The 14,545-nt window shown below is 29.2% G+C and overlaps 1 protein-coding gene across 2 annotated transcripts in view; it reads left to right on the top strand.

Moving 5' to 3' along the window:
* The window catches only part of LOC123294520, a 194,874-nt gene that overhangs the window by 176,597 nt on the left and 3,732 nt on the right, over positions 1-14,545 (top strand). For both annotated transcript variants that reach the window (XM_044875577.1, XM_044875576.1), the window contains 7 exons: positions 6,098-6,295; positions 7,355-7,433; positions 7,520-7,623; positions 10,977-11,138; positions 12,726-12,935; positions 12,998-13,186; positions 13,246-13,462. In XM_044875577.1, the coding sequence (XP_044731512.1) occupies positions 6,098-6,295; positions 7,355-7,433; positions 7,520-7,623; positions 10,977-11,138; positions 12,726-12,935; positions 12,998-13,186; positions 13,246-13,462 (1,159 nt within the window). The remainder of the gene's footprint in view (positions 1-6,097; positions 6,296-7,354; positions 7,434-7,519; positions 7,624-10,976; positions 11,139-12,725; positions 12,936-12,997; positions 13,187-13,245; positions 13,463-14,545) is intronic.

The raw sequence follows: 14,545 nt of genomic DNA, 5'->3' as shown, positions 1-14,545 counted from the left end.
TCGGATTTTGAATGTATCTCGTATTACATTTTATTAGCATACATTCTTTAATATATAGGGAATTTCCTACACAAAGATTTGTTGTAATAACACTATCATGGGTTCATGTTTTGTAATTCATTCGTTTTGTTACAAAAAAAGGTTGAAAACTTGCTCGAAAACTTGTATATAGAGTGATCGATATAAATTCACATTTGTATGACGTGTCTCCCAAAAAAAAAGAGTATGTGTGGTAAATATTTGAGACTTACGTTTCAAATTTTGAGGGTGGATTCTATTAGTACTTGGGAAAATTAAACGAAAATTAAGAGTAAAATTTTTCAATACTTACCATAGCTTATGAATTATTCATGCCTAAAGATTTAGAGAAAATAGAAGAAAAAGCACATAAATGCCGTTTATTTTATCACTTTAAATGTATTATATGGAAAAATAAGTGCCGCTTTTCGTCATTTTCTTTATAGGAAGATATTTGTCACGCTTTTCACTAATGATTATTAGTTTTCCAAATTAAACTTAAGAAAATAAGACCTATTACATAATAAAGCATACCTTAAAAGACACTTTAAAATATGATTATTTATATGTTAAAAACACAAACTTTAACAGCTCAAATCTATAAAAACACCATAAGGAGTATTAACACCTCCTAAGAAAACGTGATTTTTTTGAAATGTCTTTAATTTTAGTGATTTACACTGTCTAATCTCGAATCAAGAAGAAATCTTGATTGCAGAGAGCCTTATCTTATCTTTTTCGTGGTATCATTGTTACAAACCTTTAACCTTTAGTAAATTCTTTTCAATTCCTTAAGGTTTTAAGGTTTTAAAGCACGAAAATTTTTTAATCAATGTTTATTATGTTTCTCTGTTTCTATTATGCTTCTTTTCTGTTTATTTTTTTTTAATTGTCATTTTATCGGCCCTGGGGTTATAAAGACCAAGAATCCACAAGAAAACACAAAATTTGGTAAATGAGGAGTAAATTAGGATTTGGTTAGTATTTTATTAAAACATGTCCTAGAAAGAGCAAAATTTAAAACAAGTGACTAAACTTGCTATTCTGATAAAAATAAGTCTATTGGGCTTCTCTTGCCACAAATATGTTAAACTGAATTTGTGGCCTTTGCAGAAGAGAGGCGGTAAAAATTGAATACATTTTCCCAGCGCTTCTACCAGATTTCTTAGATAAATAAACTTAGTTGTATCGATTTTCGATACATTAATTTTCGTCATCGATTTTCGATACTTAAATTCTGAAACAAATCAAATAGTAATCGTTATATATTTGTTAATTTTACGTATGAGTGGAGACAACGGTGCTTAATGGGTAACTAACGCACATATAAATTAAAACATGACATCCATTTTATATAAAACATACATATACATATTACAACCTTTAAAATTCGTGTAATTCTGCTTCAACTGTGCTTTTGTGTCGTTTTATGTTCCCACAACACAGAAATCCTTTAAGATAAAATGGTTCCATTTGTGTGTTTTTCCATTTAAAAGCTTAATCCTCTCGTAAGTAGCATTAAGTGTTAAAAACAGAATACTTACTCTATTTTGTAGAAAATTATTTCTAAAATGTAAAAGATAATAAAAATACTAAAGCTCTTAGTTGGATTTTTTTTTAATTCGTTAGAGTTCTAAAACTACAAGGTTTACGTGGTTGGAAAATTTAAGCTCATTAAAAATAATTTTAAATGTAAACAATTTTCGGTCAGGCTAGTTTGTATTCCCAAATTAATGTTAAAACAATTACTAATTTTATATTTAACGATGACCGTAAACTTTTATTTGTCATACGAATCTAAAAAAAAAACTATAGTTAATTATATTATTTTCGTTTAAATTTTAAAAACTTTTCGGTATAATTTTAATGTCATGTTTTTTAGAATAAAATTATTCTAGGTCAACTTAACAGATCGTATACGTATATAAAATATATTCGTCGAAATACATTTCTATAGGAAAAAACTTCTATAGGAATTAATTATAGCTTCGTTTATAAAATACAGTCAAAGTACGAAAATCGTAAAGCATATGAACTTCCAAATACGAGAAACAAAAGTTGTAGAGTTTGATGGGGACGTCATGTTCTGAAATGAGATTGGATCTAGTTCGCCGGTTTGCTTTAATTTTCAATTTAGATCCTAAACGGTAAGAGGTAGAATAACACTTTAAATAAGAAAGTTAATATTCACTAAATTAGAAAGTTGATCCTCTTAAAAAAAAATTAATTTTTTATTTTTAAACATTTTTTTGAAACGTGTTAGCTTTTCTAGGAAATTCGACTTAATAATATGTCATTGTTGCATTTAATCGAAAGAAAATACGCTAACTTGTTTTAAACAAAAGTTATCAAGGACTAAAACGGTCATTCGTCTCTGTTAATAACTTTTAAGTCCAGGTAAATTTTCAAGAACATTTGAAGATGAAGGTCAAATGACCTTGAAACTAGAATTGTCGCCCTTGACAACTTTTAGCTAAAGCATTTTTCTGTAGCTTGCGGGCTTTGTTTCGATTCAATACAATAATGACCGAAATTTATTTTTTCCTCCGGAATTTAACGATTTGCGAAACAAATTTTTTTTAATGAGGATTAACTTTCTTATTTAAAGTGTTATTTTATCTCTAACCTTTTAGGATCTAATTAGACTGTTAAAGCAACCCGTAGAACTAGGTCCAATTTGATGTCAGAACGTTATGTCCTGTATCAAACTCTGCAACTTTTGTTTAAGTTATTTTTTGATTGGTTAACTACAAAACGAGCTATTATATCTATTATAGATTAAAATGGCCCATCCTATATAATGCCATCCAGGTACCGGATATCATTATGTAATTCGAAAATACGTTACAAAATAGTGGAAAATACATTACAGTGGTGGAAGTAATGGAAAAAATATACATTTAATAAAAATATCGTCTTACGTTCTCATAAGTAATTTTAATTCTTTTTTTTTTCATATTCTTTACTTGCGGCTATCATAATTTTTATACAATTTTTTTTCAAATGTATTGCTTTGCATTTTTATATTTTTTATTTTGTGTACGAAACCTTTTACTCCATTTAAGGCTTAATACATACATTCTTACTTGATCGAATTTTTTTTGTTATATGAATAAGCTTAATTAAAAGAGATAAATTTTCTATTTTGTAATATTTGTCTTTTTCCATTTTAATTAATACAATAATCATGTTTCAGCAGATAAATAATACATCACAAAAATATAGATATACTGTAAAAATATAAGTTAAATAATTGTGTTATATATTATATAATAATAAACTGATTGAATACAGTGGTTATTTAATTCCGGCTTTATTATTTATTATCTATTGTTACAATCAAAATATTAAAAAAACTTTATTTAATTGAATTAAATCCTAAAATTCAGTCTTTTTTATTTAAACGATTTTTCATCAGAAAGAATGAAGTACAAAATATTTTATTTTCTGAATCCAATCGAATTTATTTCAATATTAGTAGATTGTCCGAACTTTTAATCCATACACAAGGCGTAATTTTACTCTACTAATTTAGTAGAGCTTAAAGTTCTGAGAGTGGATAAATTTTTTTAAATCTGCGTAAAAAATGTGGCTCATCTTTCATCAAATAAATGTTTTTTTTTTACCATTTCAAAAAAAAACGTAGCGCAAGAGCTGCGTTAGCTTAGCGAATTCCTTCAGTAATAAAAAAAAAAACACATTTTTCTTAAAATTGAATATTGCATTTTTAGTTTTCCAAAAATTTTTATTTCGAAAACTGAGTCACAGAGAAAAAATCACAAGAGTATTCTTTTGCTTAAAAGTGATCAAAAAATATAAAAATAATTTTTATTTTGAACAGAATACTTTTAAAATACGTTTGATAAACACAAATATTTTCCATTTACTTAGAAAATCAAACCTTTTTTTCAACCCATTTTCCACTTGAAACCCTTATACCTATGTTTTCCAATGTTCTATCATAGAATTTATTTGGTGGTCATGGCGAGGATGATACAATCTTTGCTGTTTGGAAAAACAGAAAACATTTCAAGCGCAGATTACTTTCTTTAAACTTTTTTTTTACAAACTAAATACCTTCCTTATAAAATTTTACCCACAGGAATTGATTCATTTTTCATTTAAACTTTTTCCTTTATCTAATAATGTCTGTTTTATTTTCCGTCCTTTATCAAAGGATTATAAAACCTTTTCTTTCTATTTTTTGGGTCACATTTACTTTAATGTCGATACAAAATATTTTACATAATATTCAGGCATATACATTTTATTTAATTAGCAATTAGAGATTAGTACTAAAATTATAATTAATTCAAAATTAATTTTTTAAATATTATATTAATGATATTCAATTAATTAAAATATAAATAAGTACACACACATTCATTCATTCATTCAATTTCATCTTTTACATGATTAATGTATCCACCAAGCCCTATCATTAATTTAAAATACCTACATTCAATTACAATCTAATTAAATAATTCCATACTTGAAAATTATTAATACATACCAAGTTTATTAAATGTTTTTAATATATATCATTTCCTTTTTTTGTGTTCTTTCTTTGTAATTTAAAGATTACGAATTATTTATAAAACAGAAATTGTTAGATAAAGGAAAAAGTTTAAATGAAAAATGGTTCAATTCCTGCGGGTAACATTTTATAAAAAAAAAATATTTTGTTTGATAAAAAAAAAGTTTAAAAAAAAGTTATTCTATATTAAACATTGATTTCTTGAAATGTTTATAGACAGATTATTATTTCAGTCAGTTTAGAATCTAGCTAGACACATTGCAAATTCTTTTCGAAAAAGATACACAAAAACCGAACTAAATCAACTTGGTGTTAACTCAACACATATTAGCCGGATTAAGTTAGCACAGGTTGGTTTGATTTTTGGTACAATGTGACTAAAAACCCTATAGTTTATCCATTTTAGGTTTGTTTGACCAAAAATTACCTTCAGAGTACAAGAAACAAATACTTGGGGAAATAGCCTTTCGCAACTGGGATTTTGAACCAAACTTTTTTTTTTGTTGACAATAATTGAAAGAACATATATAAGTTTTATAACAAAACTTTTTTTATTTTTTCATGATAATTTTAAAGTTACTCTGGCAGTTTTAAAAGAATTTTTCAAAAGAAAAACGAAAACGCCCGACCTAAAAAATTTCGTAAAATATCGTTGTAACGTAATAATGTTAATTAATAATTGTATACACTGTTTACAATTATTAATTAACATTATGACGTTACACGATCTTTTACGAACATTTTTCTTGTCGGGCGTTTTTGTTTTTCTTTTGAAAGGTGCTTTCAAAACTGCCTGTAACTTTAAAATTATCAAGAAAAAATAAAAAATAAAAACAGTTTTGTTAAATATAATTAAATATCACGAGTATGACAGAGTACATGCGTTAAGCAATGCATCTAAGTAAGAGGTATTATAGATATTATATGAAATTACAAAAGAAACTGGTATGCCGTTGTATCGTGGCTTATCTGTTGTAGTTCATCTATTCAATTAAGAAACTTCCACTCTCCAAGCGTCTTACAACTGTCTCAACGCATATCGAAGCTTCAAAACATGTATATAATACATCTCACTTAAGTGCATTGCTTAACGCATGTATTCTATCATACTCGTGATATTTATATGCCTAGATGTAAATCGAACATTCTGTATAACCTTTCTATTTTTGTCAAAAAAATGTTTTTTTTTAATATCCCAATTTTATTATACATAAATGTTTTTGTGTTTAAACTTATCAAATTTAAGTTAAGTTTTATCCAGGATATTTCAACAATTTTTTCAACAGTCGATTTATTTTCCCTTATTAATCAAATATTTTTAACGATTTCCAATTTATTTTAAATATTTTATGAAGTTTTAAAATTATTTACTTAATACATATTATTTTTCAATTTTATTTTGTTTTTTAATGGTAATTTTGATTCATTAATTATTATTGTTTTAATTTTTAATGATTTGTTTATTTTATAACATTTTAATTTTTAATTTTTTTTTCTGTTTTGTTAATTATGTTTTTTTGTTTTTATTTTGTTTGATTATAGAATTGCCCACAATCAGCAGCTCTGAATTATTAGTTGATGGTATGGATTATTTAACAACAAATACAGCACAACCTATATGTACGATACCTGCATCAGTGTATCCAACAGCATTTACTGGTTCAAAACATACTAAAAAACAAGCGAAACAAATGCAACAACGTCTTGAAAAAATTGCTAAAATAAATATACATTTAAGGGGTGGGTTCGATATAATATGAATATGAGTGTAGTTTGTTTTATTTTCTACTAACATTTTTGAGTATTTTACTAACTAACCAACCATAATTTTAATAAAAACCCCTTTTTTACTCTTAAAAATTTTTATAGAAATGAATTTGGATAAAATTGTTTCGCTGAAATTATTTCAGTCTTATTTAAAAACAAGAAAATGCCACAGTTCTAGTAATTCTTGATGAGAAGGTAGATAAAAAATCTCTATCCGCTCCGTGCATGAGTTTTATTATCAGTCAGCTACCATAGAAACGATGCTCTACTTTATTAATATAATTGTAACGATGGACATAAAAGTCTATGGATTGACACTATGGACATATGCTTAAAACTCGAAAAATAACTTTTATCGATAAAAATTGCTTTAAGTGAAAAATTTTGGGTGTGCAGGCGCACATCTTACGCATGCACTAAACTTGTCCTAGGTTTTAAAGCCCAATGAAAAGTTCACTCTACTCCATAACTGGTTTTCGATAGATGAACACTTTAAATTAGAAAGCTGTTATTGATTAAAAAAGTAACCTATTTCCGTAAATCGTACAGTTTAGGCAAAAACAGACTGAAAATTTGTACCCAAAATTGTTTTTTGGTATCAAATATTTCGTATAATTGTTTCTGCGAAATCTGGGAACTCTTCGAAAAAAAATTTCCAATGAATAGAATAAAAATTGTTTTTATTTGATTTATTCAATAGGTCTTTAATTATAGAATAATCTAGTGACTTTTCTCCTCAGGCGAATATAATCTCCAAAATGCGTATATTATTGCCTACGTTTGAACTTGAAAACCCAGATTATCAGTTGTTTGTTCCTATGATTTTATTTACCCATCAAGAACTATTAGAACCAATAATTTCCAAAAGTTTAATCAAAAATTATTTTTCATAAAGATCAGGAACTGATTCCAGAAAAAAAGTTAAATACGAATTCATTTCGAAACAATAGTGAGCATAATATACCTAGCTTATTAGTTTTTAATAGAAATTTTTCGTAAAATTAATTATTTATTTTTAATTCTCTGTTGCAGCATTATTCGCAGCTGTTGAACATGGTCATTTGGAGAAGGCAAGAACCATTTTAGAATCAACAGATGTCGATGTAAATAGGTAAGTATTCCATTAAGAAGTTTTACTGTACAAGAGAAAAATCATCATAAAAAAATTAATTTTTTTTACAATTATATTATGTTTAGTGTTAATGGCGATGGATTATCACCATTAGACGTTGCGGTGCTTAGTAATAATCGATCCCTTACCAAGATGCTAGTCAGCTTTGGTGCTCGTGAAGGAAACCAATGTAAGTTCATGTTTTTTTTTAAATTTTAGAATTTGATCCAACTTTCTGTATCTTCTTTGAATCCATTTCGTCATCTATAAACAAGAATAACTCCTGATGCCAAATTTTATTATGATAAAATGAAGCAATAAGACTCATTAGAGGGTCGCAAAACATTCAAGGACTCACTGACTTTTGTTCAACCGACTATATGCAGTTTGAATCGTACCAACCTTCCCGATTGTAACTTGGTTAATTTTAATCGTGTACAACATGATTGTTTACAATTTTAATGTTATACCTTCGGTGAAATCTCATTGATAATGACAGAATTATAGTCTGTACCAATTAGTCCTTTTCATCTTTCCTGTTTATGTAAGAATAACTAGCAGTAAAAGTACCAGACGATTCAAACTCTCGAAAGATTCACAGGCGTCGAGGAGCTGAATCACCTAGCACTGAAGAACACAGTCAGGCTGATCTGGGTACCGGGTCACCCGGACGTTTAAGGGAATTAATAGGCTGACTCACTGGCACGAGACGGGTCATTTCAAACGCCCCTTTCACCTGAGCCTGCCATTCCCATAGCAAGATGCTTCGAAATTTACCGAATCAAAGAACGGCTACCATCTTGAATACTGGGACTTTGCTCAGGGACACGTGACAGGCCAAACTATGTATAAGCACAGCTAGGCCATTCAACAGTGCATGTCTGAAACTTACTAGAGCACAGTTGAGAAGGGAGGACATAACATGGAGATCTCTGATTATCTCACTTGAAGAGTCTGTGTGGAGGATGATAAAGCCTCCATACATGTTATATGCACCTGCAGAAATCTGCGGAGCTTCAGATTCAGACTGTTCGGGGCTGAAACCTTGGATCCATCAATCCTAGGAGAGATACCGGCGGAGAAGTTGTGAATTTTAAAACTTCAAGATGACTAACCCCTAAAATACTCATAAATGTGAATTTGATTTGTAACTTTCCGTTTCCAAATTGTAGATATCCTTCAACATAGCAAAAATTTCTGCATTAAAAATTCTATAATACAGAATAGAAAAAAATATCACCCAGACTACTATTCAGGAGCTATTGAGAAACATGTTAGTGGTTTAATCAGGGCTATCGATAAAAATATTTGTGGTATAATCCTTACTTCCTCAAAGGCTCTCAAAAACCATTGCCCATCCACTTTTTTTCTACTTTACTGATTTTGAATTTGACAGTTGAATATCGACGAAAAAAGGCCACTATATCCGTCAGACTAAATAACATAATAACAATAATGTTTATAACAATAAAAATTATTCAATTAAAACAGTTTTAAAGAAAACAGGAATATTAATTTGTATCAAGTTACATTCTTAAATCATCTTATTCACACACCATCAGTCCATGTCCAGTCCATCCATTCACTTTTAAATAGCAAACCACTTAAAATCAATTGAATAATAAACAAATATTGTCGTTTAAAAGCAATTTTTTAATTCAATCTAATTTAAGATGATTATTATATACTATATTACTACTTCTTCTTTATTGAATAAAAAAAATAATATACAGACAACGGACGGATGATCTGTGTTTTTTATATTGGTATGCAGAATGGGGCATAAGTGAATATACAGTTATTAAATGTATTGGTTTATTTAATACAAGCTGCGACCTCCGCTCTTAGCCACGGTTAAAAGAGAGTGGTGTTACCCGCGATTAAAAGAGATTTTGAAAGTTTTTTCGTTACTGTGTAAATTAATCAAGCCTTCTTGAGAAAAAAGCGCTTAAAATCTATGTGACGAACTTTTACAAAACCCTTTAAAAAACACGGTATGCTATCCTGTAAGAACCGTGCATTTTCTGGGATAAAAATTAGCCTATGCCATTTTTTGATCCCTAAACTATGACTACCTACGCAAAAAATCATGTCAATAAAAATATAAACAATCATTTTCTCTATGAAAAATTAAAACAAATCTATCCATGCATTTTTCCGAGATAAAAAGCGTATGTACTATTCCAGAATATAAACTATCTCTATGCCAAATTTCACCAAGATCCGTTCAGCTGTTCTCATGTGATTGAGTAACAAACATTCATCCATCCAAACTTTCACGATTATTATATATATCAGATTACTTAAGTTTGTAATGGTCCAGAAGAAGAAATTTACATTCCCCAAGGTTTTCCTAAGAGTTTGGAAAAATAGGTGGCTGAAATATGGTGTGTATGATCCACTAAACAATCATTTAAACTCATTGAAGTTATTTCAATTTTAGAAGTTTATAACTCCCTCCGTATTCGGGTTACGAAAACGAATTTTGCTGCAAACGGCCGTTAGAACGATATCTTTCTAAACTTATAATACATTTTTTTAAGTGTATATCCAACTACGTACCACTATGTATGAAATGATGAGAAACAAAAAAAGGAAGAATTATATTTGAGTTACTTAGTTCAACATCATTTAAAGGACAAATAATAATCTTTTGAATTTAAAAGTAAAAAAAGTAACGAACGTCATCATTTAATTTAATAATTTATTCAAACATCAAATAGAATTAAGTAGTTGATTTAATAATAAAAAATTTATTAACGTATAAGTAAGTAAATAAAATTAGGGCTGCGATAAATACACAGAATATATTTATATAAAGAAAAATCCTGATATGAAGAAAAATACACATCTTGACAGGAATCAATACAATGACCCTTTAGCATTCCGAACCAGCAAAGATGTTACTTTTTACTCTGTTTGTTTTTTCTTATTATTCTTCCTATATCCTCGAGTTCCTTTGCGCTAAACTTTTCTAAAAACCTACTGGCATCTCTTAAACCTTCGACACTGCAGACGATCTATTGTATCCTTTTTATTGGCATTCTCCATTTGTTTAGTTTCCAATTTCGATTACTTCTTAGGATTTATTAGACTAAGTTATTCTTATGATTCGGTAGTATCTTGAATCCTTGAGTCCTGTCAATGTATGATGTCTACGTTTCCCTCCTTAAATTTCGATTTCTGGAAACTCAACACTTAGAAATCATTGAATGAACATTTAGTAAACAGTCAAATAGACACGCATTTTAAACTATTTTTTAATTCATTAGAATGAAAAAAAATAGGGCCCGATCCAGGAGGGGGCGAGCCGGGCAATCTTTCGATCATATGCCAATTTAAAAAAAACACCCTGTAAATGATATGAGTGTAATTGGCGGCAAATCATCCTACTGGAACTACAACAATCCACAATTTAAGCAATATGTATTCAGTAAAATTTAACTCTTTTCTTGGGAAAATTCATTATTCTTTTAAACTTAGCTCTGAACCAAAATTTAACAGAACAACATATATAATTTTCATGATTCGTTTCTTTTACAGTTTCAAATTCAGAGACATTAAACAACCATTTAAATGGATTATTATCAGAAGCCGAATTACGTTTACAAGAATTAGGTGTAAATGCAAATGATATTCCAGCAGGACCACGTGCATCTTTCTCAAGTATTATGAGTAGTGCATATCCCTCATCGGCAATGACTGGTACGTACAATTGTTTAACACTCACTTTATAACTTATAAGTAGATTAAAAACAATGAATATTAATTTAATGTAATATTTTCTCAATTCAAAACGTAATTACTTAGTTATTTAATCCACGCGTAGATTATTGTGTTTAGTTTTTTTGTAATGTGCTAAACATCAAGTTCTGTTTTTTTCCGTGTGACATGCAATTATTAAACTTGTTTTTTTAATATTGAAATTATTGGTGCGAATAGTGGAAATTTATAAATTTGAAAATTTTTAATGACTTTAAGGATCTTAATTTCAGTGATATGAATCGTAAACTGTAAGTGCTTTGAATTGAATGCGAAGAATCATTTGGAATATTGATTAAGTAAATTTTTATAGATCAGTTACTTAACCTCCATATATAAAATATATTGTAGTGTTGCGGACTTGAAAACGAAATTAAACGCATAACAATCGTGATAATTTTGCCTTTCAAACGATCAATCCACTTCGGTTTATTAGCAGAGAAATATTCTTACGGAAAATAAATCAACAGTGTTTTCATATTTTTTTGAAAGCTAATTCATAGTAAGTCGATTGTGGCACTCGTTCGTGTTAAAATCATTAAATTAAGGAACGCAAAAATCACTAATCATAAACTTATTTAAAAAAATATGGACCAATAGTTTAGTTTATAAAACACAGCAAACAAGATTTTAACGGATATAGCATCTTAAAAGTGGCTTGATTATCAGACATTATTTTAAGATTTTGCCCAAGTTACGATATTTACCCGAAATCAAATTTAAATCAAAATAAAGTAAGTTTCGTGAACCAAACCTTGATATTCGAAATAATAAAATAATATAAATATACAAGTAAAATTTTACAAAATTTAAAAAACTCCCGAAAAAAAATTGGGGTACGGAACCCTAAACTTGCACTTGAAACATATCTTAGGACACACTCTATTAAATTACCTTTTTTCTTAGAGCTTTCTCCAAACTGAACCGATTTTGAGGATCACCGCCTATTTTTAGTTCTTCCTAGTATGGAACCCTAAATTTGCACTTAAAACTTAGCTAAGAACACTCTCCTTTCAAACGAAAAAAATATCAAAATCGGTTCATCCGTTTAGACGCTACGATGCCAAAGACAGAGAGACAAATGCACACTTCGTGGTCAAACTTATAACACCTCTTTTTTGGTTCGGGGGTTAAAAACATTTCTCTGTTACCAAATTAACTGTCGCATTAAAAAAAAGTTGCAGACACTGTATATTTTGGTAGAGGGAATTCCCCTTTAACGTAATTTCTATTGTAGTTTGATTATTTTGATTAAAACTCAATTTAGTTGAGATACATCCAATTAGAGGGACATGGTTTCGTATCCAAAATCCCTTTAGTTCAAATCCGTTAATATTTCAATACCTATCTTGAATTTGTTGCACTAAATATTCAGATGAAATGTGTGCACGGAAGTCACAAACCTGTTAACACTGTATTTTTTGAATTATTAAAAAAAATTTGGTTTTTTTAAAACGCACTTATGCGTAACTTTCAACTTCGAATTATTATAATTAAACACTAATTTCATATCTTTTTGCTTTATTAAAGGTTGTACCGGTGGGGGTGATACAGATAAACAAGCTAGTCTATGGGGTCGTCGTGCACGTGGTCTGCAAAGACTTGTCTTAGGTTTAAGTCAAACTCGACCGCCGGATCCACCACAGTCAGTGACACTAGATATTACTGGGACATCTACGGTAGCAATTTCATTTAAAGAACCATCAAATCAAGAAAGTTCTCTTACTACTAAATTCAAAGGTAAATTTTAATTATTTGATCCAATTTTTGACAATATTAAAAAATTATTCTTTTTTTTGCAGTGCAATGGGCAACAAGACCCGATTTTTCATTGATATGTGGTGAACGAGAAATAGTCGATTTACAAAATTTAACATGTTATATAACCGATTTAAATCCAGGTGTACGATTTTATTTTCGAGTGGCTTGTGGAAATTTGAAAGGATATGGAACTTATAAAATGTCGACTCCAAGCTCATGTATACCCTCAAGTAAGGAAAATTATTTTTTGTAATTAGATATGCATTTTTTACAAATTTAATTTATGTAGGTTGGCGAGAAGTAGACAGTCGGGGTACGCGTTTCTCAGGACGATTAAGAATGCTAGACGATTTATTTAGTGAAGTAAAATTGGCACGACCTCTTAATACATGTGAATTGCCGTCACTTGATTCAACGGTTGTTCAAAATCGAAGAATTCAGAAAAAGAAAACTACCATTAAACAATTATTCACAGCCGCTAGTAAATTTCAAAAACATCTTCGAAGGTTAGTAGTCGTATTTTTTATATTTTGTAGTAAGAGATTTTATTCCTTATTTACACCAATTATTAATTTAATTTTTTATAAAAATATTATTTGTTCAATTAGGCATAGGATTTGAGTATTTTGGAATTCAGGTGTGAGACAGTAGGGCATTTAATTATCTTCTAGTATGCTTAACATGCTTGACCAATGGTAGCAAATTTTTATTCAGTTTTGAATCTAAAATAAGCCACGTAACATTTCTATGATGTAACGGTTACATTCTAGAAATAGAAGAGGTCAATTATTCTAGACTACACAGTTTTACTTTTTTAATTTAATAAAAAAAGATAGATAGCGCTAGGCTATATTGCCCATTAGCCAGTTTACAAATTTATACAATTTACGAAATTTTTCTGAAATTTAGTGTAACGGTTGTGCCATCTTTTATGTCGGTATGTAAACATTGAATACCTTTGATTTCTGTATATGAGGTATTTTTATTCAATTTGGTCCTTTGCAATTTATTTGGATTGGTTTTTGAATATAGTACAATATTAGTGGTCGCCTCTTTCAGCCAAAATAATGAGCCCTTTCACTCAAAAGCGTTTTGGCCCAAAGAGTCACTTTTTGGGAATACAATGGCGTTTATTAACGCCACCAGAGTGTGTAAAATGGGCATCATCGGTCATCAAAATTGCTTCTAAAAATCAGGTTCAGTGTCAAACATTCGAGCGATTGTTTGATGGCGATACGACAATTTTGGACGTTGATGAACGGCATTTTGAAAATCTCCCACTATTGGCCACGATATTTTCGGCGATATGCATGTTAAATTAACATAACTGAACGACTATTTTCAATGTACAGCGTCACGATTTCGGCACGTTGTTTCGGTGTGAAGCGATTCATTCTCTAATCAACTTAATCGGTTGACAAATTTCACAGTTATTCAATGTTTGCATACCGCACAAATGAAAAAACGGCATACTGTATAACTCACACACTTGTTTGGCTCAATTTTGTAATGTATTCTTAATCTTATTTTAGGAATCTTGCATATATTTTTTGTTTAAGCTTGAGAAATATACTATGGGCTAGCGCTCA

The sequence above is a fragment of the Chrysoperla carnea genome, chromosome 3 (genome assembly GCF_905475395.1).
Source record: "Chrysoperla carnea chromosome 3, inChrCarn1.1, whole genome shotgun sequence".
Lineage (NCBI taxonomy): Eukaryota > Metazoa > Arthropoda > Insecta > Neuroptera > Chrysopidae > Chrysoperla > Chrysoperla carnea.
The sequence above is the reverse complement of the archived record's forward strand: the minus strand, read 5'-3'. Positions and strand labels throughout refer to the sequence as shown.